Source organism: Lycium ferocissimum, unplaced genomic scaffold (genome assembly GCF_029784015.1).
Source record: "Lycium ferocissimum isolate CSIRO_LF1 unplaced genomic scaffold, AGI_CSIRO_Lferr_CH_V1 ctg4952, whole genome shotgun sequence".
In the NCBI taxonomy this organism is placed as follows: domain Eukaryota; kingdom Viridiplantae; phylum Streptophyta; class Magnoliopsida; order Solanales; family Solanaceae; genus Lycium; species Lycium ferocissimum.
Genome location: NW_026725822.1, coordinates 9,083 through 35,236, shown reverse-complemented (window position 1 = coordinate 35,236; position 26,154 = coordinate 9,083). Strand labels below are relative to the sequence as shown.

The following is a 26,154-nucleotide window of genomic DNA, read 5'->3' as shown; positions in this document are numbered from 1 at the left end:
TTGAGGTGTGTTTTGCAAACTAGATAGTGATAGTTTAGGTAGTTTTCTCAACCTTCTGATAGTTTAGGTATGAAACTAAAAAAAAACGATAGTTGAGGTGTGTTTTTGACACTTATCTCATATGTTAATGAATTTTTAAATACAAACATAAAATTTTAAGCAAAAGCTATTAAATTGGTCTGATCCCGTACATCTAAACTCGTACGAATTCAATATATAAATCGTTTAAGATGATCATTAATATTGTTGAAGACAAAGATGACGTTATACATCACTTAGATATGAAGGTTCCAAAATGTGTGTATTTATATGGGAGGTTTGGGATCTATATGGTAGAAAAACATGCCACCTTTAATTAATGAATTATAGCATAAACAATGCTGACTTTGTTGCTTTTTGGATCAACGAATCTTTGTCAAATTATGTGTATTTAAAAGTTCTTAATAGCATGTAAATGCAAGCATTTATTTATAAGAGGAACTTTGAGATATGCTATTTAGTAATGCGGCGCCTTAGGATATTCTGTTCTTGTTAATGAACTATGATTTGCTCATTTAGTAAGATTATATTAGCGTTGGGGTAGTTTTGATAGTTTTCACAAATTATGGGGTCTTCATGCTTATGAGAAAAAATACAACATAAGAAATCCAAATTGCATCTCCAAACAAAAATTCAACTTCAAATCAACATGATCTCAAATCACTGATTTCAAATCATATCCAAACGGATCCTAAGGGTAAAATAGGTATTATAAAATAGTAAAGTATCTCTTAGTTTAATTTTTCAATTTGAATAAATAAATTAAAAGTGGACATCTATTTTAGTATAATAAACGAGCAAAAGTAAACAGAGGGAGTACTTTGGTGCACTAACCAGTCCTTGTAGTTTCTAAAATTGGTGCAGTTTTGATCCTCATTGAAGGACTGTGTATCTTAAAAGTTAAACTAATTATCAACTCTGAAAGTAGGAGAAAGCACTGTAGAAATAAAAAGGACGAAAAGATAAGAGGAATATAGTTATATTTCTATTATATATAAGTGTCTTAAGAGGATTAACACAGCATTGAATAGTTGTATCAGAAGCTTTACAAATTGTACACTTTAACAAAGCAATGAATACTTGTACCAAAAGTTATATAAATTGTACACTTTACTACTTCTTTATCCCACGTGGACATATGTCATAATACTGAATATTTATTCTCTTCTCATGTATACACGTATGTATATTATATATAAATGTCTTAAGAGGACTAACACAAAGATTGAATAGTTGTACCAGAATGTCACGACCCAAACCAATGAGTCGTGACGAGTGTCTGACCTCTAGTGACCAAACACCCCTATACTCATATTTGAACCATATTAAACATCGAGGCCCATTAAACTGATCTCATGCTGCCTCATGAAGGGGTGACATCATGAACTCTGTACATTCACATATATACAAGCTGAAAGAACAGTGCAAGCCAACTAGGTCGCTACATATACTGTACACAAAAGAATAAGAGCCGACAAGGCTACATCATCTGACATATACATACACCTGTCTACAGACCTCTAGTGGAATAGAAAACTATAGAAAGGACGGGACAGGGCCCCGTCATACCCATATGTATATACATCTAAAAAAAATGGCATACCAAAATAGGCTGCAGCTCCGGCTCAAATGGAGCGCACTGACCACTGCCGAATATAGAGGTCCTACGGAGCTGGACCACCTATCTGTCTACCTGAACCTGCGGGCATGAACGCAACCCCCTGAGCAATAGAGGAGTCAGTACGGATAATGTACCTAGTATATAAGGCATAAGAGTAACATAAGTATAAGCATGAGAATCATGAACGATATCTGGAACTCAAAGCTAAACTGACTGTTTGCATAAATTTGTATGAACAAGTATCTGTATAACTGACCATGCCTCTGCGGGCACATAATCTGCATGCTCTCAATGATAATCACGCTCATGTATATAAATATAGGTCATAGTGCTGAGGAACGTTCAGCCCTATCCATATCCCATATAATAGTGCCGAGGAACGTACGATCCGATCCATATATCATATAATAGTGCCGAGGAACGTACGGCCCGATCCATATTTCATCATCAAGGTGCACCAGCTGATCAGGTGGTAATGTGTATATAAAGCCTATCCATTTTTCCATACCCCATGTACATATAATATACGCGTATATAACGCCTTCTGGTCATGGGTCAATATGCATATGTATATGAATGCAATGCACGACTGAAGTGTATACATAGAACTCTCAGATGGACAACTTTTGAGCTAACATCATCAACGTAAGAAATCTCAAGACCCATGAACACAAGGAACAATCATATGGGGTATAGGGACATGAAAGACTGAAATACTCCTAGTGCTTCTAAGAGTAGAGTAATATGGAAGCTCATTTAATCGCTTGTTGGCTCATAACATAGGATCATGCCAAAATGAAGAAGGAATAGCCTTAACATACCTTAACGTTTCCTTAATCGCTAAACGTTCTCCTTCCACGTCCACAAGGTCTACATTCAAAAGGATCATACTAAGGTTAAGTCTTGAAGCACTCTTAAGTCTGAACTAGCATAATTTAATGAATTAGCGAAATTTGGGCAGCACTTCCCCTTATTTTATCGACTTCTACTATGTCATAACACAGCTCCCATTCAACCATAACATTATCATCAATCCCATAATCAAAAGACTCCCTTCAATGCCTAAAACTTCTTCTCACAATCAACACACAACAATAATTTCAAGACAATTCTATACCCACTCGTATATCACCCTTCCTCATCATCATTACAAGCATTCATAGCAAGATGATACTCAAAATATCCAACAATTACAACTCAAATCAATTTATCACTCCAATAATATCAAACCCTCATTTGAACTTCCTCTTTTATTTTCTTTCCTCACACAAGTTGATTACAATCAAATATTCTCAATAACACAAGGATAGACATGAAAACTAACCTTTTATCACATAAGAACAAGCTTTGAATCAAACTATGTTTGCTTTATTTTATAGTCACCTTGATTTTAAGGTGAATTAGGACACCTAATTATTAACTAAGGTAAAGCTAACCAAAGTTAATGGTCTCTTTAAGTTCAATTCTAGGTAAGGGTTCTAATTATCCTAAAGGGAAGGGTTAGGCATCTCCCGTTAACACAAGCTTTTACGTCAAACTTAGGTTAATTAATTTAGATTAAATATAGTGCTTAAATTTTGGTCTTTGAATATCACTAAAGTTTAAAGGAAAATAATATTAGTAAAATAAATGTGAAAATAATAATTTATGAAAAGAACTTTAAAGGCTAATAAGACTCATAAAAGTTATTAAGATTTTAAAGGAAGAATATAATGATGCTATTTAAATAATATTTCATAAATATTGCTAAGGCTTTAAAATGCTATTTAGAATAAGGCTTGTACCAAATATATTAATCTTGCATAAAAGGAAATTTCAAATGCCATTTAAAATAAAACTTATAAATATTGCTAATGTTTTGAATAATAATGCCATTTAAACTAAAGTTTGCCAAAATACAATGGCTTGCATATGAATAGAAACCTTTTAAAAGAAAGCTTAACGAGTTTAAAATTTGGAATAAAATTATGTTATATGAATATAGTAATGTAGAAAATCTAGACTTATTAAATAAAATGCAAAAAGGGTAATGAGTTTTCTTCGCCTGTATTCAAATACAATAAATCTTGAAGAAATTATTTGTAAAGTTCTTGAATATATATTTGTGTATTAATAGCATTTTGAGATCTTAAGGTATTGAGAAAAATATGATTCCATTAGCTCAAAGTACATAGTTACACTATTTGCAAATTAATTATCCTAAATAAATAAAATAAATATTAAATGCTATAACTAGTCTTGACATAAATGAAAAGAATGAAGCTTATGGAATTAATTGATATTTCTTAAATTAACTACCCTTTTAACTAAAACTAAATTCCGTACTCATCTACTAAGGATCATTTAGCTAAGGAAACAAACAAGTAAAATGTTAGTTGCACAAGTACAAATCGAATGCATAAAGAAATGAAATAAAGAAGCAAATAGTATCAAAAATGGGCTCACCACTTTCGGACTCATTGATCAAGTCACAAGGGACAGCCCACGTTTAATGCCGCGTTCGGTCGCCGTCGGGCTTTTCGGCTGCAATATTTATCTCTTTCTACTTTGTCGCGGATAGGGCCGGACGTATAGCGGAGTCATGTTGGGCTTTTAGCCCAACGCCAAATGTGAGGAAAACGAGTCCTCTGACTCGTATGCGATAATCATGCAAAGGAACGAAAGAAAAGGATTAGTATCTACTCAATGAATGAGATTAAACATGTAAAATATAAACTCGAAACAGATTAGTATTGTGTATGTCTAGTCACGAGATATACCTTGTGTATTTAAAATACTAAGTACATTACTTTAGGATAGTGTAAAAACATATTCCAACTCCTGGACAATACTCAAACATAAGACCTAAGATTAACTCCACAAAAAACATAGCTTTAACATGATCACAATTTAATCCCCCTAAGCAAGTCTCAACGAATTCATCAGAACCAAACATCCCTTCGCAATATCGTTACATCCCTCCCATAATCGAATCTCTCGAAGATACCCCAAAACCAGAATTTTGTAACAATCATTTTGCTAAAAATGGACAGATAAAATTTACTTATGTCAATTGGGAACCACGATTGGAATCGGGTAATTACTAAACCCCCGAGCCATTATCTATCTAAACCTCTTAAACTTAAGCAAGATGGAACGCGCCAAACATCAACTCCGCGCCGATTCAAATTGATCTAATATTCATTACAAATAAACCAATGGAGATACCCATTCAATTAAGACTAAAATAATACACATCTCTAGGGTGTATCATTGATAATTGTCCCCTCGGACAGTAACCGGGAATGGATTTATGCGAGGGTATTCATTCTATTTTACACAATACTAGCTAAGCAAAGAGGGTCATGGGAGAACATTCTTAAGGCCATTATTTCCCATTCTTGGCTAAATACAGCAATTATAGGTTAGATGAGATCACAATGATTTATGCTTTTAACACACATATACATTAAGCATACGGTACTCGAATCTTAGAGGAGAAATACAACAAGATAAAACAATGCTCGGTATAAAAAAGGTTAATGTGGTCAAGGAAAGCGTACGCTTTGGCATCATTAAACATGACATGCATATGATGGTAACATCGTATCATGATTAAAAGAGTTCCCAATGAATACATATATAAAGCACAAAGAAAAGCAAACTATCATTTTTCGGAAACAACCATTTTGAATCGGTCCCAAATAGTATAACTCTATAGTAAGAATATGTCATAGCCTAGGTTGTCCTAGAAGGACAACATCATTATAACTTCGCAATGATCCCGATTAAGACAACTTCATATTCATGAAAATTCTCCGCATAACTAATATATGTTAGCCACATATCTTTGGAAACAACCATATGCTTAGACAAAGACCGTTCAACAAACACACGTATGCACATCCTCAATCAAATATAATGACCAAACTTCAACCAAATCAACGTGCATGAAAAATATTTTTTAAGCTCGGGGTGTTCGGGTGAACGCACGGAGCGGCATTCAAACAAATCGAATGGACTTATCCACCACTCATAGGCATATATTCAAGCTCAAAATCCAAGCATGATTCATGGACATATAGGCAAGAATCTTAACTCATTGCACTATTCACCTCTGCTTTAGACAATAAAACACGTAAGGCCAAGTTCTTTTCTGCATTCACATTCGTCATATCGGCCTATATTCGCACATAGGTCAAGCTTCATACAACATTTTCCGATCCCAACTCAACAAACCAACATCGCTACTATCATTTGTTTAACAGATTTGTGAAGGAACTTACATGATATTGTAAGCATAAATCATTTGCATATCTCATTTTTTTTATAAAAAAACCAACACATAGTATATGCGGCGGAATGCCGAAACATGCTTGTTCATTCTTTATCGTGCAGACTTAATGATTTTAAACTATACAAGGATCTCCTTTTAACCACCTCATGTCATATTAAGCTAAGTCCATAACCAATTATGTGTTAACCTCCAACCCCTTAAGAATATTCTAATTAATCATATATTTTAAAAAACATACTAGTAAGTATATACAATCTGGTATATAACTTGAGATGCAAAACTATCTATAGCACAAGCTAGACTTTAAATGCCAGATAGTCTTAAGTTCGGATTACTAACAAAGTGGTCACACCAAACTAAACTAAATTATCATACCTAAACATACTTAACCATACAAACCGACTAACACAAAACATGCTTAATCGAACTACTATACAGACGCCCGACTACTACAAAGGTCTATTAACAAAATAACAAACTAAAATAACACAGACAAAACCCTTAACGCAAACGAGAATTACCTCTTCAAAGTAAATGTAAGGCATGAATAAAACACCACCAAACCCGATTGCGTGTGCTCGGATTCGAAGCAATACCAAGAAAACAAAAACAAAATAAATTGATTTAGTATTTTTACTCGATATAGAGATTAATATTTAGTAACTAAAACTATGTTTTTGTGGGGATTTGCCTCAAGAACTCATTTTTAGGAATTCCGCGCTAAAAAGACTTGTATTTTTTTAGGATTCAATGGCTAAAGCTTTTCTTTTTGGAATTTTGGCGACTAAAAACTTTTCTTTAAACTTTTAAAACGATTATTTATAAACTATATATATATTTTAAGTCAACTCTCCGTTCAAATACAAAAACGTTAGAATACTTTCATTACGATCGTGAACAACCGAGAGATAAAGAGACAAAAATCAATTAAAATGTCTCCGAAAAATGAAATGGAGCCGATAAAATCAATTTGAAATCACAACCGGACAAACTCATCAAAGTCATTTCGCGTATGCGATCGAAAAGAAAGAAGAAGAAAACAAGATTTTAACCTCTTTCAACGTTAATCCATAGGTACGAAGCATTAATTTCTTCCCAAATCGACCACGCCGTCCGGGGAAGGCGAAATAGACCCGCGATTTCGCCATTTTGTCGAGGAGCCGAGAGGAGAGAGAGAGAGAGAAGGGGGGACAGACGAGACGAGCGTAGTATTAGGTTTAGAAAAAATGAGCTGGAAGCGACATAAAAATTTTATATGGGCCGGTCCGAAATATTAATGTTAACCCAATTAAATAAAAGCCCTTTTCAATTAATCATATATTAACGAATGACGTATCAAAGTATGTATTTGTTAGTGACCTTCAAAATTATACGATTAATAGGATAATAATATTTTTGAAAGTCATCGAATAAATCTATTATTTAATTTTGCGAAAATAAATGTGCGTGTGCATGAAGGTAAAATTCATAATGCGAATTATAATGATCAAATAGTAATAACAAAAATAATAACAATAGTAATAATAATAATAATAATAGTAATAATAATAATAATAATATTAATAATAGTAATAATAGTAATAATAGTAATTATAATAATAATAATAATGATAAGGACAAGTGACAAAAATAATAAGTGAGACTAGAATAATGAAATGCTCATCGTAAGAGGGCCGATAATTATAGAAAATATCAAATAATAATTATTTTAAGGTAACATCATAAGAACTAAATATTTAAAGATCACAAAATGAATTTGAATCAAACTATCTTTTGAAACCCCCAACTTCAACACCAAAGGATTTCTTGAGTTCTACAAATTCCAGGGAGCCTCCCAACACTTGATTTTCTTGATTTATGCCTTTTGATATTTGATTTCACTTGGGATTTGTTAAATTTGATAGAGAGAACATATATGATGAATCATAACCTCAATGTTCTCGATCTCATCTAATGCTTCATTTTTGAAAGAAAGGAGGATTCAAGCTCCTAAAATCACGGGTTTTGTCACTCCCGCACCTCCCGGTCGCCGTTAAGCGACTAATACGTTCATCTCTCGAGGCACCTCCAGGAACTAGAGGCATCGGAGCCGGAGCCGAGGCCTTCACTCCTCTAAAACAAAGGAGGTGAGAAGCATGACGGAGCCCTCGCGTTCACCATCCTCTAAATTCACCAAAGGTTAGGCGTTGTCTCGTTCTTCCGGCATTGCTTTCCTCTTCTCAAGCATCGCAAATCATAACACACAATTAGGAAAAGGAGGAATTTATATTATGGCTCTATCGGAATTTGAAACGAGAACAATTATCATTCCTAAACGTTTAAACTTATCCATGCGCGTACACTCATAAACAAGACTCCGGACAAGGCTCGTACACACTTAGCAACGTCCATATACCACTTTTGATCACGACTTAACACGCAGGGTTATGCATTGTATCCCTCAGCTCCCTTTACCGAGCACCACCTTTTTTTTTTATCATAATCCTAAATAAATACAATGCTCAAAGCAAAACTTATTATGGGAACGATCTTCCATATTCAAAACATATATATATATATATATATATATATATATATATATATATATATATATATATATATATATATGTGTGTGTGTGTGTGCGTGTGTGTGTGTGTGTTGAAGACATACACTAAAGAGATAGTACCACATATGTCTACGAGCCTCTAACTAGAATACCATCATAAGATTCTCAAAAGAATATACCAATAAGAACTCCGAAGTGAATGCTCCCGTTAATAAAGCTTAGATGTCCGGGACTCCCCGTCTATCCGCGCGGCATGAACGAATATAATAACATCATAAAGAAATCCAGAAATATGAGATAAAGAGATAACTCAGAATCGATTGCCTAAGCGCGATATTGCTCATCATCATTAGCCCATGTCCGGGATAACCATCTCATGCTGCCCACTAGTGGTGTTTGCTAGGCCAACTAGGCACGGTGTTATCCATAATACTCTAGGCTAATCATACATAAAATAGATGTAAGAGCCCAATTAAAAGCTACAACTCTATAGTGACGTAAGGTCGGTGACCTTCGATTTATATTTGGATAATCATTTATATCTCACCCCAAAGGAATAATTCAATCGAGATCAACAACAACGAATAAAGTCAAGGGATTCATGAAATAACTTGACAATCTCATAATGGCATCACAATCACAAGCTGTGAGACTTCTAGAAATAATATCATCATCATCATGATCATCATAGAAAATATCTCATCTTTAACATCATAATCTTTGAACTTTAACTTTTGGACGTAAGAAGGTTATGGAAACATATATGGAATCATAACCTAGGAATCATGCCTTTTGAAAGAAAGGGACTAGCCTTAACATACCTTCACGTCTCCTTTAACGACTAAACGTTCTCCTTCCAAGCTCGCAACTCTACATTCAAGAGGATTCGTACTAAGATTAAATCATGGAAAACATGCTTGAGTTTAAACTAAGCAACTAGGAGTTAACGGAATTTGGGCAACATTTCCTTTGTTTCATCTCTCTCCATATATAAACATCAATAGAGATCAAAATTCTTTCACATTAAGCATTATTCAATCCTCAAAACTCCCTTTAAGGTCATTCATAACCTAGCTACAACACAACACCATATTCACTTACATATAATACTCCTTCAGCATCATTAGTACCACCCACAACAAGATTATTCTCATAGTATACTAAGAATCATGACTCAAGTTAATTTACTACTCAAGAATATCATTAAATCCATATGTGAGCTTCATTTTCTACTTCCTTCCTCCATCCAAGTTATTCAACAACCAAATACTCTTAATAACATGAAATAGATGTAAAACTTACCTTTTATTGTATGAATGAACTTTGATTAATGTATTTCACTTGAATGAAATCCCAACTTCAATACCAAAGGAAATCTTGAGCTTCACAAACCCTTGAACTTCCTTCTCTTCTTGATTCTTGAATATTATACGGACCATTATACGAGGGAATGTTCTAAAGCTTTCAAGACTTGAGGAAGATGTGGGAAATGAATTAAATGAACATGGCTCATCTATATATAAAAAGAGAAAAATCTGAAAAAATACACCCGATTATACGAACACTTTTTTTCGAATAACTTTATACGGTCCATATAAATGGTCGTATAATCCCACCAAGGATTGACCCTTCTTTGAAATATTATACGGACCGTATAAGTGGTCGTATAACCCATTTTTTTCCGAACTTGCTCTCGTTGATTCGTTTGACTTCCATTCCTTGTGGAACCTTCTTGGCACTTATATAACATTCCATTAACCATCTAAGGAGCCCTATAGCTCTCCGCAAACATTACTAACTAAATATTAACTCATTTATTGCGAAAACTTTCCCAAACACAACTTATATTTCACTTCCTTTAACAAACTTAATTCCACCAATTCATGTGACTTCAAAATCTTGTAGTACGCACTTTAAAGCTATCAAATACTCTCCTTAACTTGATAAGGACTTCATGTTTACCTTAAGCTCGCATTAGTCTAATCATAACGCCACAACTCAAAATTTCTGAGATGTAACACCTATCGGGCTGTATCCAACCAACATCGACGCACCGGTAGATACCGCCCCGAAGTAGTATATCCAGGATGCCAGGATGTGGGGCGCGAGCAGCCAAGATCTCCTATGCTGAGTCCCCCAACCAGATACGAACCGGAGCCTCAGCCTGTAGGTCCGATGTCGTCCATATGCTCCGCAAGATATAATACCTCTCGCCAAGGATCATGGTGATCCATACGTTTTACGCATTTTAAATCGATCATTAACACGTAATATTAGTTATGTAATCCTTTATCGAAAATTATATTAAGGATTGTGGTGATCTATCTATTTTACGCATTTTAATTCAATCATTAACAAGTAGTATTAATTATGTAATCTTTTATCGAAAATTATATTAAGGATTGTGGTGATCCATCCGTTTTACGCATTTTAAATCAATCATTAACAAGTAATATTAGTTATGTAATCTTTCATCAAAAATTATATTAAGGATTGTGGTGATCCATCCGTTTTACGCATTTTAAATCAATCATTAATAAGTAGTATTAGTTATGTAATCTTTTATCAAAAATTATATTAAGGGTTTTCAATCCTAAACTACGGGTTTTCAATCCTAAACTACAGGTTATCAATCCTAAACTATGGGTTTTTAATCCTAAACTAAGGGTTTTCAATCCTAAAATAAGGGTTTTCAATCATTAACAAGTAGTATTAGTTATGTAATCTTTTATTGAAAATTATATTAAGAATTGTGGTAATCCATCTGTTTTACGCATTTTAAATCAATCATTAACAAGTAGTATTAATTATGTAATCTTTTATCGAAAATTATATTAAGGGTTTTCAATCCTAAACTAATTAGCAAATAAATAAATTAACAATTAAAATATAAAGACTAATAATTAATAAGTCAAATAATTAACAATTAACTAGCAAATAATTAGCATAAACAATTAATAAATAAAAAAATTAACTAACTAATCAAACAATTAACAAATTATTAACATATAATTAATAAATAAACAATTAACTAACTAATCAAACAATTAACAAATTATTAACAAACAAACAATTGGCTTAACAAAAACTAAATAAATAATTATCTAGTCTAACAATTGGAATAGCTAATCTAACAATTAAAAAATACTTAAGTCGCTAATCTAATAATTAATAAATACTAAGTAAATAATTAATAAATAATTAACAAATTAACAAATAAAAAAATTTTAAAAAATGAAAAAACAGGGCAGTCCAAACAGCCCCCAATAACGCAAAAAAAAAAAAAAATGCGTAAAAGTTTTTTTTTTCTTTTTTGAAATCCGCAACAATTACACAATAATCATGTTAGGGTAATAATATATTTAACAATGTAATAGAAAATTCATAGTGAAATACTTAGATTGAAACTTTTTTTGAGTTTTTGAAATGAGATCTACGCCGCTTTATTTCGAAATCCAACCTTAGAAACTTATTCCTACACTTCAATATACCAAGAGTATTAATTTTCGGGTTAAAAAACAACACGAAAATAACGTTTTCTATGCTGGGAGACCATAGAATCGCCTTTAATGATGATTTTTTTTTTTTTTTGAAATGGTGGGACCGTGGTGGGGAAGGAGAAGGGGCAGCTTATGTTGCCCTCTTTCAGGCACGAATTCTGTGCGTGAAAGGACTAAAATATTAACTTTACAGCTTGGTCCTTTTGTGAAATTTCCTTTTTTTTTTTTGAGCTATTTTGATTCAACATTTTTTTTTTTGGGATTACAAAAGTCGCGGACTCGGCGCAGGGTAGTGTGGGCTGACAAAAACAAAACAAAAGAAAAAGTTTAGCCTACTTTCCTTTCGGTCTGACCAACAAAGCTGATGGTGTAAACCTTTCCCTCGTCACTGAGAGCTGACTAATAATGGCGACGTTTGGCTTGCAGTCATACAGCTCCCCGTCACTTTCCGTCCGATCACCGCCGTCAACTCTACTACTTCATATTCCTCAACGCTATAATCTTACCTCTAACTCTTCTTTTACCAGGTAAGGTAACTTTAATTTGTTAGCTTTCTCTCTATGTTTGAACTTAACTAAACATTTAATTGTCTTATTTAATTAAATTCCAGGTTGAAAATGTCAATTCCGTCAACCCCACAAACTACAACAATCCCTGACAATCACACAGTTGTGAGTCTTCTTTCTTGATAGTCTCTTCACATGTCAAAAATATATAAGCTGAAACTGTTGCAGGATTTACTGTATTTTTTTTAGTTTGTTCTGTGTTTTTGTTGAGTAGCTAGGTTGTGGAATGGCCGCAGTGGATTTCCTTGTTGCTGTTGATTCTTATCCTAAGCCTGACGATAAGATTCGAAGCACAAGTTTTCACGTTATTATTTTTTGTGTTCTCTGTAAGTGTGATTGATTAATGTGCTATCATTTTTTAAAATTTTCAGTGGTAAATTTCAAAGGAAAATTGTGTCTTTATTAGGTTCAAGGAGGTGGTAATGCAGGGAACGCTTTGACTTGTGCAGCTCTCGTTTGGGTCTATCTCCAAGAATTATACCAAAGGTTTGAGCACATCGCTTGTAAATATCAATTGACTGTATAAGTATACTGACTAACTCATTTTTGTGAGTTTTTCGTATACGAATCAAGTACATAGATTTAGCTGTGTAAGTTTCTTATTTTTTTTTTTTTTTAAAGATATCTATTTTATGTTACAAGAGCTTCAAAGAAGAATTCTTTTCTTGTTACCCCTTTAAAACATTTTTGTTTGTCATAGGAGTCTTAACTGTGTGAGACATGAGATAAAGAACTCCAATATCATGTCAGACAATGTTACTGTCTTACTGAGCACAGGTCCCATTTTTGCTTAGTTCTGATTAGCTTCTTGAACCACTTTCCTGCTATTGGAGTTTACAAACACCGATTTACATTTTACCTCCTTCCACATGATTTCCTAGAGAGTGGTTTATATCACAGTTTTGACCTCCGTGTTCCTTTAATCTGGAGAAGACTTCTGATATCATTATTGCAAAAAGGTTATGTGTGGAAAGGTGAAGGAAATTAGAAATAGTTTTATAGAAATGACAGTTATAGGTGACTCCTTATGCAATAATCACGAACGATCCAGAAAATAGCACAAAGAGTCAGGCAACATTTCATTAGATATTTATTTATTCCATGCTACGCGAATTTCAAAGGAATTAGCAATATTTACTGTTGCCGAGGGTCTATTGGAAAGAGCCTCTCTATCTCCGAAGGTAGGGATAAGGTCTGCGTATACACTGCTCTCTCTAGAACCCACTTGTGGGATTACACTAGGTATTTTGTAGTAGTAATATTTACAGTTGAATCTTGACCACCAGCATTGAGGGACAAATTTACTGGACAAATTGATTCTTGTAGGCTCACATGCATTTGCATAAAAGTTGACTTTATACTGGAAGAGTTAGAAGCTGATGGGGTTGATACATCGTTTATGGTGGTGAGTTTGGCAATGTTCGGTTCTGCACTTTTCTCTTGCCATGCATCTGTTAAATCAATCTCAGCATGAGTTGTTTCCAATGCGTTAGTAACATCAGACATAATTTTAGCGTTTAATTCACCTCAATCTGTAATCTTGCGTTCAGGTTTCCGAAGGGGGCCATTCGACATTCTCTTACGTCATTGTCGATATCAAACGTGAGTGCTCTCAGTTTTTGTTAACTGCAGTTTTGGTGATTGTTTGTTGGCACATAGTATTTGTTTTTTCAGAGCCTTAACGTCAATGCAGGATGTGGAACTTTTTCTGGTTTGGCAGAATCAATTAGAAAAAGTTCTGCTGGGGTTTGCTTTATATTTGGTTTCTGGATAATTAGAGTTGAGGTTGCCTTCTAAACTGATGTCCTAATTTGTAATTTGACTATTACAAAAATAAATTGATTGAAACTTACCTATAATAGGCTTTTAAGTACACTGCCTAGTGTAAAAAAGTAGTCTCCACCGGCAGTGGGTACTATTTAATCTCTTATACTATCAGGTTAAGCTGAATTACTACAATGGGTAACTCTCTATGAATAGTCTTCCAATTAGGTTTGTGCACGAATCGATTCGGTTCGGTTTTGGCCATCATCGAGTTGAAATTTCAAATTTTGACTTTATAAAATTCTCAACCAAACTCGATCTATTCTAGATTCAATTCGATTTGTTTTTTATTATTTCGGTTGGGTTACACAAATCGATTTGTTCGGTTTATTCGAAATTTAAACAAGTAACTACATCATTTCAGTTTTAGAGTAAACATAACAAAAAATAATGAGATCCTAAATTTGCAGCCTTATAACCAAAACATTAACCAAGAAAAAAATCATAAACTTGCAAGCATAATAGCATATAAATAGCAAAACAAGAGCTTGACAACTTGTGCAAGCATACAAATCCGCCAACACCACGTTACATATACCAAATTAGTCATATTAGTCACTAGTGACATATAAATTCGGTTTGTTCTGATCAGTTCGGTTGATAATTGAAGCAAACCGTGCTCCAACCAGACTGCAAAGCTTAGTAATATTTTACAATTGCATCTCAGAAATCAAAATCGAATTGTACAAATTGAATTATCCGAATTGTTTCAAATCGGTTCGGAAATTCGGATTGAACCGATTTGTGCACAGGCCTACTTCCAATAGTATGTTAGAATGCAAAATAGTGTAAAAATTAGTTAGATATTAGTGCTTCAGGTTAAATCCTCCATATGGAAGACAACCAAAAATTTGAAGGAAATCCGAAAAGTTAAGCTAGGTAATTAGAAAGAAAATCATATCTTTTCCCTCAAATTTTTGTTCATTCATGAAAACAAATTAGGACTAACAAATAATAAATAAATTAAAAAGGTCCAATATTAGATTGATTTGGACTCACAAATTAGAAGATACTCGTGATTATTTTAAGAATGACAAGGTCAGACTGGTCAGTTATGGATGATCGGGTTCAAATTTAGTGATATTATGTAGACATGATAAGTCCATCAATCGTGAATAAACTATAGAATTGATCCCAAGAACAAAATAAAAAAAAAATAAAAAAATAGAGAAATTAATTTCTTGCTAATATATACGTGAACCCGGTCACTATTACTACAAATTGAGAAACTTGCACAACCAAGATATTGAACCATTCCAATGGCAAACATTGTTTATTTAAAATTTTAAAAGAATCCTTTATTACCAATTTGTTCTCTTTTCTCTATGCACGTCCATCGTTAAAAAAGGCTCTACCTTTGTGATTGTGTACATAAGTTGACAGCAATAGCTGGACAAACTGAACTCATTGATCCTTTTAACCTTTTTATCCTCTCATCAGTGGTGTATCTAGCATAGCATTGTAAGTAAGGGTTCAATTGAACCCCTAACTTTCGACGCGGAGCATAAATTTATACGTAAAAAATTATTAAAATAGTAACAAATAGTAGATATGAACCCATAACTTTAAACAAATAATGGATTCAATACTAAAAATCTTAAGATTGAACCCATAAAATTTAAATCTTGGATCCGCCTCTGCCTCTCATCACGCTTTCCCTCTTCCATGAAAACTAAAAACAAAAACCAAAAAGGATCAGGTCCCTATCACAAATAGTTAGTTGTAGTAGTAGCAATGGCGGATCTAGAAATTCAAACAAGGGGATTTAAAAAACAAAAATTCTTATGCCAGGGGATTCAACGGCTTATATATATGTAATTTTTTCCCCATATTTACATTGTATAATTTCTCAACGAAGGGCATTCGATTGGACCCCCTTGCACCCCTCTGACTCCGCCCCTGAATAGTAGTAGTAATAACTAAAGCTTTATCACATATTATAAGTTTATTAATATGTACTTACACACTAATTTATGACGCTTAATGCTAAATTACTTTTTACTTAATTTGGTCCAAATGAGAGGTGTAAGTAAGTTCTTTTTTTATCCTAGTCTTGTGTCTAATGGGCTGCAACTTTTTTAATTGTCTAGTACATGAAATTTCCCGCGTAGAATTGGATGTGAGTCAGTGGGTGTGACCCCTCTTGGATGTTGAAAAAAGAGAATGTACTAATGTTAGTATTTTGCCAATTCGGCCATTCTTTTTGAACCTTCTGACCCTTAATATCCTCTAAACCCTTTCTACTGAATCCTTCTTTTCCATTATAACTAATATGGACATTTTAAAAAACATCGACACCCAATTTAGACAAGGAATGTCCCTCTATATATATTGCCATACCATATACTGCTAATCGTATAGTTTATCTTCTATCTTCTTCATAATCTTCTTCTTTACTCCTTATTTGCTCTTTACCCTCTTAGCTTCAATTGTTCAAATGGCCAACAATTCAAGAATTGGCCTATTTCTCCTCCAGGCACGGAGAACCTTTAACAATCAATTCAATTCAACTTTCATGATTACACAATCCTACAATTTCTATATGTACCACGAACAAATTGCCCCCTCACTATTCTTGGATTCTTATTAACAACTCTCCTCAACTTTTTACAGCTAAAATATCAAGGCAATAACAACACTGATCCTTTTTCGACCCATCCAAAAACCATGCGAGTTTCAGTTACTTCTTTGCTCGTATACTGTTTAATATATGGAGTTAAGCAAAGATTCTCTAATCATCCTATTTATAGGAAATTCTCCGACCTGGTAAACCATGTTATGGTTTTCTTTAGTTCTTTGTTATTGGCTTCCACTGCCTCTGTTCTCTTCCCAGACTCCGTTGCCCCTGTTGTGTTTTTCCTCTCTTTTCTTCTCTATGGAGGTGAAATGTTGCATTGGATTTTCAAGAAAATAATGCAACAATTTGAAGAAGAATCATATTTTGAGAGAAGGGGGACTGGTGAACCAGTTTGGAATTATCTGAGGAGGAGGATGAATATGGCTTTTTATCCAATGGAACAGAGGTTTAGTCTTCCTGTCTAAATTACTCTGTGTGTCTCTGTGTGTAGTGTACTTTGTACCATGATTATTTCTCGTGCTGTTTCGGGATTTCAATTGTTGTTGTAATATTAATTTAAATGAATGCGTCATGCATGTTGTTGATGGATACTGTTGTACTTTCTTCTTAGGTCCCAGTCATGTGGCCCAGTATAGTAATAGTTTTTTCCTGAATTTCATGGTATAGAAAAAAGTTGTATTGGTACAGATCTGGGTATGTTATGTTAATTATGTTTCCTTTTTGAGAAGGTATAAATCTTGTTTCCCCTATTGTATATTTCCTCTGCTCTCTGCTCTCTGGAGGTGAAATGTTACTATGGCTCTTCAAGAAAATAATGCATTCTGCAATAAGCGTGCAAAATATAAGAACGGGAAATGTAAACTACACTTTCTTTTACAAGTGATATTAGTACAGTGGGAAACATTCTAATTATTCTAGCGTGTTGCAAGTTCACTTGTGATTCTTTGTTTTCATCCTTCAATTTGTCTAATATTAACTAAAATCATGGACTAACTATAAGATCTATATCTTTTACCCTTCTTAATTAGCTAATCTCACATATGGTGGTGCTCTTGGTGTCACCCTTTTCCTGTCTAAAGACTTTCACAAATTAATGTCTAGGCGAAATATCTGTTTGCCACAAGATCATAGTGCCAAACAATTAATTATTCTTCATCATCTTGATCAACTTATAATTCCAAGAACCTATTCTTTATGGGGAAGAACTCGATATTACTCATTTTTTTGCTTCCTCCATGATTTGCAACTGATTAATTGTTAACTACAATAGGATAAACAGTAGCAGTTGCAGTGCCAAGTTTTTCATATGACTGGGGCTAACCTTTAAATAATTCTCTCTTCCTTTTTATTTTTTATTTTTTATTTTTTTATATTTTGCTTTTTGTGTAGCACTTCATATTTTAAATATGTCTTGATCCATTTTGTTACTTGTGTTGTTATTACTATTGAAATTTCATTTCAACTTGTCTATTTGAATAAAGCATTTATTCTATTTTTGAGTTGTTATTAGTATTGAAATTTTATTTCAACTTGTCTATTTCTTACATTTTCGAAGGTCTAATTATTTTTAAAAATATTTAATAGGGAGTAGTTAGTTTGAAAATTAAAAGTAACAACTTCAAATTTTAATATAGTTTATGGGTGGTATGATATTTTTAAATTTTGAAAACCACCTGTATATGTTAATTCAATAATGCTAAAGAGGAAATATTGTGGCTTAAGATAAATTATTGATTCATTTCTCTATAATACTTCATATTTAAAAGTCAGTTTTAACATTTGAAAAATCCAATTCATTTTTAGTCGTTGATAAATGCGCTCACGGCTCACTCCAAAGGTGAAATATTCTTTTCCAAACCTAAAAGGGTAAAGGGTTGAGTAAAATAGCCTTGTTTGGCGAACACTTATTTTTTCTCAAAGATGCTTATTTTTTAATAAGTGCTTATTTAAAAAAGTGAGATGTTTGGTTAAGTTTTTGGGAGAAAATAAGTCTTTTGAAGTATTAGCTTGATTTTTAAGCTAAAAAAGCATCTTTTGCCCAAAAGTACTTTTTTTTTGAAAAGTGTTTTTGAGAAAAATACAAATTGAAATCATTTTTAAAAAACGGCCAAATACTAATACAACTCAAAAGTGTTTTTTTTTTAATTAATTGGCCAAATATAAACTATTTTTATTAAAAATATTTTTTGAAAGAACTTTTTAAAAAAAATATTTTTTAAAATAAATTAATTTTAGAAACTTGGCTAAACAGGAATTAACAATCACCACGGTGTGTATGGTGGACTATTTACACTTTATTATCGTTGATTTTCTTTTAGAATAGTATGAGGACAAAGACTTAACGACCACAAAGATGTCAATTAGGTACTGGTGGACCACTTACACTTTCTTTTACATATTACATATTACTAACAGTGACAAACAGTCTAATTATTCTAGCTTGACGCAAGTTAAGTTATGATTTTTTGTCTTCATCCTTCAATCTGTTCGATATTAGCTGAAAATTCATGGACGAATAGCTTGTTTGACTAAGTTCTGAGTAGGGCTGTTCACAGTTTTGGTTAAAACCAAAATCAAACCGAAAATTTAACCAAACCGAATAAAAAAAAGCCGACATTTGTTTGGTTTTCCCGGTTTAAATTAAAAACCGATAATATTTGGTTTGGTTATGGTTATAGTAAAAAATAACCGAATAAATAACCGAACCAAACGATAATTATATACATAAAATTTATAATTATTTATATGTATAATATTAATTTTTCATAAATAATTAAAGATATTTTATACCTTTTAATTATTAATTTAATTTTGTCTACTTATTTTTAAGGCCCATGTCTTAAAAGAATACGTTCGTTCAACAATCCAGTTCTCAACTCTAATAAGTCGTAAGCGTAAGGGTAAAAAGTTAAAATCCTACTATCTCTTTTCATTTACATCGCTTGGTCGATGTCTTTCCCTCAATACGCAAAGAAAGTTCGCCCCTTGTGGGAAAAAAAAAACACATAGTTAAAATTTGAAGAATGTGAGAAGAATATTTGAATTGTCACGACAATTTGGTCGAAATCGAACCAAACCGAACTAAAAATGACAATAACCAAACCTATGGTTATTATTTTACTTGGTTTGGTTATGGTTTTAGACATTTAAAAACCGACTAAATTGGTTTGGTTATGGTTTTAACCAATAACCGACCCAAACCGAACCATGAACACCCCTAGTTCCGAGGAAGCCAAAAATATTTTCCTTTTTTTCTTCAAAAAGTGCTTATTTTAGAAAATTAAGGTACTTTGATTAAGTTTTTAGAGAAAAAATAAGTGTGTTTGAATAGTAGCAAAAATTATTTTTTTAGAAGTTAAAGAGGTAGTTTTTCGCTAGAAGCGTTTTTGAAACCTTAGCCAGACATAATTACTGTTATAATATTGGCAAAAGTGATTTTCAAATTGATTAGCCAAATACTTACTGCCACGTTCTCCTACTCTCCAAAATTATTTTTTCGAGAAACGCTTCTGACAATAAATACTTACTTTTCAAAGTAACCAGATGTTGAAGGCTCGGCCTAATAGGCTGTAAATATAAAATCTATTCTTATATCCTTCTTAGCTTTTTTGGTAAAAATATACCCTTCTTAGCTAATCTCACATGTAGTGCTCTTGGTGTCACCTCTCCCCCCCACCCCGCCACCCCCTGAAGATTTTGACAAATTAGTGTCCAGGAGAAATATTAGTTTGCCACAAGATTATAGTGCCGAACAACTAATTATTTTTCATCATCTTGATCAACTTATAGTAATTCTTAGAACCTATTCTTGATAGGGAAGAAATCAATATTACTCATTCTTTGTTTCCCTCGTCATTTGCAACTGATGATTAACTACAATAGGATAAAGAGTAGCAGCTTGCAGTGCCAAATTTTTCACATGTATGGGACTAACCTTTTAACCTTTTTTTTTTTTTTTTTTTTTCTTTTGTGTGTGTGTGTTTGTAGCGCTTCATATTTTAAATATGTCGTGATCCATTTTGTTACTTGTGTTGTTGTTAGTACTGAAACTTTATCTCAGCTTTATCTCAACTCGTCTATTTTTTAGGCCTGATGGTTAGTTTGAAAATTAAAAAATAACAACTTCGAATGATAATATAGTTTTTAGGTTATATGATATTTCAAAGTTTTGAAAACACTTTGAAATGTTAATTCAAAGTTTTTTTTTTTTCTCATTTCATGCAAAAATTAAATAAGGTATTATCTTCGTATTTGATAATATTGGGGCTTATGATGAGATTTATTCATTTCTCTATAGTAGTTCTTCACAATTAAAAGTTACTAGTTTTTAACATTTGAAATATTATTTTCCAAACCCAAAATGGTAAGCTATTGAGTAAAATTAGTCTATTTAATATTAAAATTAATTAAATATAATTAAGTTATGATGTGTGCAGTAATGGTTGACGAATAGGCTAGAGGAAATTATTACCGGTATTCCCAAATTTAGCAACTTTTATCCAACCTATGCAATGGCCAAAAAACTCTTTGGTCAAATAACGAATTGACCTCTTTGGTCCTTTTAGTCTTTGTTCTAGTACTCCTCAAAACGGAAATCAACAAAAGATTATCAGTCCGTAAAAATGTACCCACATCGAGAATTTATGTCAAATTAATAAGCTAGCATTTGATCATAAATTTTGAAATTTTATGTTCAAATATCTGTTTGGCATAAATTTTGGATTAGATTTTGAAAATCTATCTTCAAAAAAAATTCAAATTCCAAAAACTGGTTTTTGGGACTTCCACTCACAAAACTTCAAATCTTTTCCAAGTAAAATGTATATCCAAACACAACTTTAAATTCCAAAAATTACAACTTCAAAAACTCAAATTTTTAAGTTTCAATTTCAAAATCTATGATCAAATGGAAGCTAAATGCATTACGTTACATATGTTGAAATATGTATAACTATCACTTGACCATATAAAGAATGGATCTTGGGTCTAACTCAACTCCAAAAGCTAACTTAAGATGGACGATTGCCCAAGTCCATACGAAAGTCCACCCATCCTTTCAACCACCCGATGTGGGATATTTTAACTGACCATAATTAGTTAGCAGGACCTAATGTTCATACAAAATTATTGATCCTTCTCAACAATTTTGGTACTTCTTTTTTCTTTCATTTTTTTCATTTTGGAGATACCTATCTATGTGAAGAAAAAAAAAATCACTTTAGATTAGGTTTGTATTTACAACAACAATATTATTAGAATAACTTTCACAACTTTTAAGAGTTCAAAATTTATTTAACTATGTACTCCAATTGTAAATTTTGATATATTACTTTTTCAATCAAATTAACTCTTAAGTTAAAAATTTACTAGAGTTAGCATGAAACATGAGTCAAGTAACCACTTAACTCCGTATTTAATAAAATGTTAGCAAATGATTTTTACTGCGTGATAAAAAAAATGGATGCCATGTGCCCGCAACATCGGCAGCTCGGCACCTTCTTGATCATCATTTACTCGGAATATTTCTGTACCCTTAGGAATAGTTTATCCTCCAAATTACACTAACGCACTTTTCACATCTTTGTTTAGCTTAAAATAATAAATGAGCGTGTAATTGCCATTTTGGAATATTGTTGGACCAAGTTAACTTAGAAAAATATGAATATGAAATAAAAAGAATTTATTTTTAAAATAATTAGACCGAATAAGTGAATAAACAGTGTAGTTGGTATCCCAAATTAGTAGTAAAGGATCTTTTTTCTTGGGCTTCTCGACGCCTATGGTGGGATCCAAAAAGTAGTAAAGGATTTCTTTTGCTTTTCTCTTTTGTACCACTTAGCTAATATATTTGAAGGATTCAAAGGTCGAGTTTGATCTTTTAATCAGAATATAAAAGATTCAAATGTCGTGCTTTTAAAGCTAGATTTATACTCTCTCCTCCTTCTCCTTCACAGTCACTCCATTTTATTTGCTCTTGTTCTTTCTAGTTCAATTAATGGCCAATAATTCAAGAATAGGCCTATTTCTCGTCCAAGCTTGGACAACTTTTACTAGTCAGTTCAATGAAGCTTTCATAACTATGGAATCCTACATATTCTATATGTATGAGGAACAAAGTACCGCAAATTGCTCCCTCACAATTCTTGGATTCTTCTTCCCAATTCTCCTCAACTTTCTCCAGCTAAAATATCAAGGCAATAACAAAACTGATCCCTTCCAGACACATTCGAAAACCATGCGAGTTTCTGTAACTTCTTTATTCCTTTACTGCTTAATGTATGGAGTTAAGCAGAGATTTTCTAATCATCCTAGTTATAGGAAATTCTCCAACCTCGTACACCATATTATGGTTTTCTTTAGTTGTCTATCTTTGGCTTCCACTGCCACTGTTCTCTTCCCGGATTCTGTTTCGCCTGTTGTGTATTTCCTCTGTTTCCTTCTTTATGGAGGTGAAACGTTACTTTGGGTTTTCAAGAAATTTATAATGCAGCAATTTGAAGAAGAATCGTATTTTCAAAGGAGGAGGGGTGTGGCTGTTTGGAATTATCTGAGGAGGATGAACATGGCTTATTATCCAATGGCTGTTTGGAATTATCTGAGGAGGATGAACATGGCTTATTATCCAATGGAACAGAGGTTCACTCTTCCCGTGTAATTTTGCTTAAAAGAACAGAGAAACTTTTACTGTGTGTTTGTACTTTGTACCATGATTATTGTACTTTCACATGTTGTTTCGTATTTCAGTTGTTGTTTTAATATTAAGTTAAATGGATGATCATGCTGTTATCGAGAACATTGTTACTTTTGGAATATACCTGCAGATCTCATCAAATTTGACACCATTTATTAGTTTCTTCACATCTAAACTTAGTAGTCTTATCCACTGAATTTGGCTATTTGATAGTTTTTACCCTCTAGTACATGTGGCAAAAAATGTGGCTACACTTTCTATTAGGCGTGTGAGGGTGGAAATTTTTTTTAAAATTCAGCTCATAATTAGGCCATTTTCAACATTAATGTTTAAATAGTCATATACAATAGTTTATTTATTCCAATTGTATATTCCTTCTTGCTTCAACTTAATATTCTTTAAATTCTTGCAATTTTAGAATTCTTTAAATGTAGTAACTAATTGTTTCAAATATTTATTTCAATTTTATATTTCTTCTTTTTCAGAACAATATGTTTTTAAAAAAATAACTTAGCTCGAACTTCATTATTTTAGCCAAATTTAATTAGTTTAATCTACAATAATTGAAGTCCTAACTGTGCATTTATTCTTTAGATGTACTAACTATTTATTTGAATTGTACATTTTCTTTTGGAAAAATCAATTAAAAATTCTTAGAGTTCTATTATTTTCAGTCAAATAAAAAAACAAAATAATGGAATTGCAACTATGTACTTCTTTTTAAATTCTCTCTTAGATGTAATGACTATTTCAATTGTTATTTTTCTTTGACTCCTTTTTTTAGTAAAATAAAAAGTTTTAGGAAAATAATGTAGTTTCGACTGTATAATTCTTATTAGTACATCTTATTTATACGTAATGACTATTTATTTCAAAAGTATACATTTTTTTGGGCAAAATGCATATGAAATTTTAGCCAAATAAAAACTCTTCACGTAAAAGTGAAGTTCTGCTTGTACGCATTTTTGCCACTAAATAAAAAGAACTTAATTAAAAAGCCATATTCAACATCTTTAAAAATAAAGTATAAATTATATATACTGATAGAGTGTGTGTGTATATATATTATATTAGATTATGTAGCTAATATCTTAAATTATCTATCAAAGAAATAGTCATATATACAGAGAAATTAAAGAATAGTTTTTTTTTTTTTATTTAAGTGCCACTAAGTGAAACTTAGTGGTTGATATTTTATTAAATAAATAAATAAGTACAAAACAAAGAAAAGGAAAAAGGAAATAAAGAAACCAACCGTCTGAAAAGCCAAATGGCAAAATAGAAAAGAGTAAAGTAGCCTAATTCCTTCTAACCAGAACCAAACGGATTTCCTAAAACAACTCACTGATGTCTCCAAATTAGATCTACCAGGAGGTCGTCGGAGATGGAAGTGATGGCGGTTATCTAAAAATCATCAGCATCTCGATGATTTCGAAGCCCGGCATCATGACCAAGTCGAGAAAAAACACAAACTCATCTCTAATACCGAGATTTATATCCGAGGGTACAAATTCGTCTTTTACGGCAAACTTTCACTTTATTCGCACTGCACCCCTAGCTCTCACCTGGTGCAGTAAAAATCTAGCCGTGGAGTAAACAACTCCGAAGAAGATGAAGCTCGTCCCAAAACAGAGACCCGATTTGAGATTCATTCATGCTTGCTAGGTGAAGGAAAAGTGTCAACACGGTAACAACCTCATTTTCTCTGTAAATAGCCTCTTATAGTATAAAACTTGTAGATGCGATACATTAGTCCTTTGTGACTGAGAAATCAGTTGTTGGTTCTGTCGTTGATGACGTAGAGATATAGTTTTCCATCATTACTAGAACTTCAGTGGAATGAGCCTAAACTAATACCACCGGAAAGCCTTTGTAATAATTGAATCCATTATCTCTTACGTTTACTTGCTTGATTGTTGATATATTCACGTGATAATTGTTATTCCTTCTTTTATTTCTAATTAAAGATTAGGGATTTGTTGTTCTATCGCGTTTACGATTTTCCTAGGCTTCAGCTAGAGCCGTTCGGAAAAGCTATTAAAACTTGTTGTACCTGAAATCAAAAGCTAAGTTAGTTAAAAAAATCGTTGACTTATTTCACTTCTCTAAACACGTATTTACCTTGTCACGTTGTTTTTCATAAGTATATAATCTTACAATGTCAACTAATGTGGCAATACACCGTAGTGCTTTCCATTCTTTGTTCAACACATTTCTTATCGGCATCGAATGGGTTTCAACATGACCAGTAGAATCCTCTTGGTTACAAAAATATAAACCTTCCATTCCGCCTAACTTGACAATTCATTGATCGTCATCTCTGTTCCTTGCATTGTGCAAACACAAGTCTCCTTTCCATCGCACCACAGAACCATATGAGCTGGGACCGAGGTTCCTGTGATGCCCAGTGATGTGCGTTTATAACATGTAACTAGGAAAAGTCGATGTATAATTCTAGTAGGCATGAGAGACCTATAACCTCCCACAGAACCTACTTAAATCGACGAAAGAAA

General features: G+C 32.7%; 1 protein-coding gene across 1 annotated transcript; it reads left to right on the top strand.

Moving 5' to 3' along the window:
• Positions 1 to 12,387: 12,387 nt before the first annotated feature.
• On the top strand, positions 12,388 to 13,096 carry LOC132044586 (uncharacterized). Its single transcript, XM_059435081.1, has 4 exons — positions 12,388 to 12,509; positions 12,593 to 12,653; positions 12,763 to 12,852; positions 12,955 to 13,096. Exons 1-4 carry the CDS (start codon positions 12,388 to 12,390, stop codon positions 13,072 to 13,074), a joined length of 393 nt encoding a protein of 130 aa, XP_059291064.1. The 3' UTR covers positions 13,075 to 13,096.
• The last annotated feature ends 13,058 nt before the right edge of the window (positions 13,097 to 26,154 follow it).

Bases quoted from the DNA above. Each gene is read 5' to 3' on its own strand.
- LOC132044586 (XM_059435081.1), top strand. From the start codon at position 12,388: ATGGCGACGTTTGGCTTGCAGTCATACAGCTCCCCGTCACTTTCCGTC. The intron at 12,654-12,762 runs GTGAGTCTTCTT...TTTGTTGAGTAG, and splicing joins TCCCTGACAATCACACAGTT to CTAGGTTGTGGAATGGCCGC. The intron at 12,853-12,954 runs GTTATTATTTTT...TGTCTTTATTAG, and splicing joins TTCGAAGCACAAGTTTTCAC to GTTCAAGGAGGTGGTAATGC.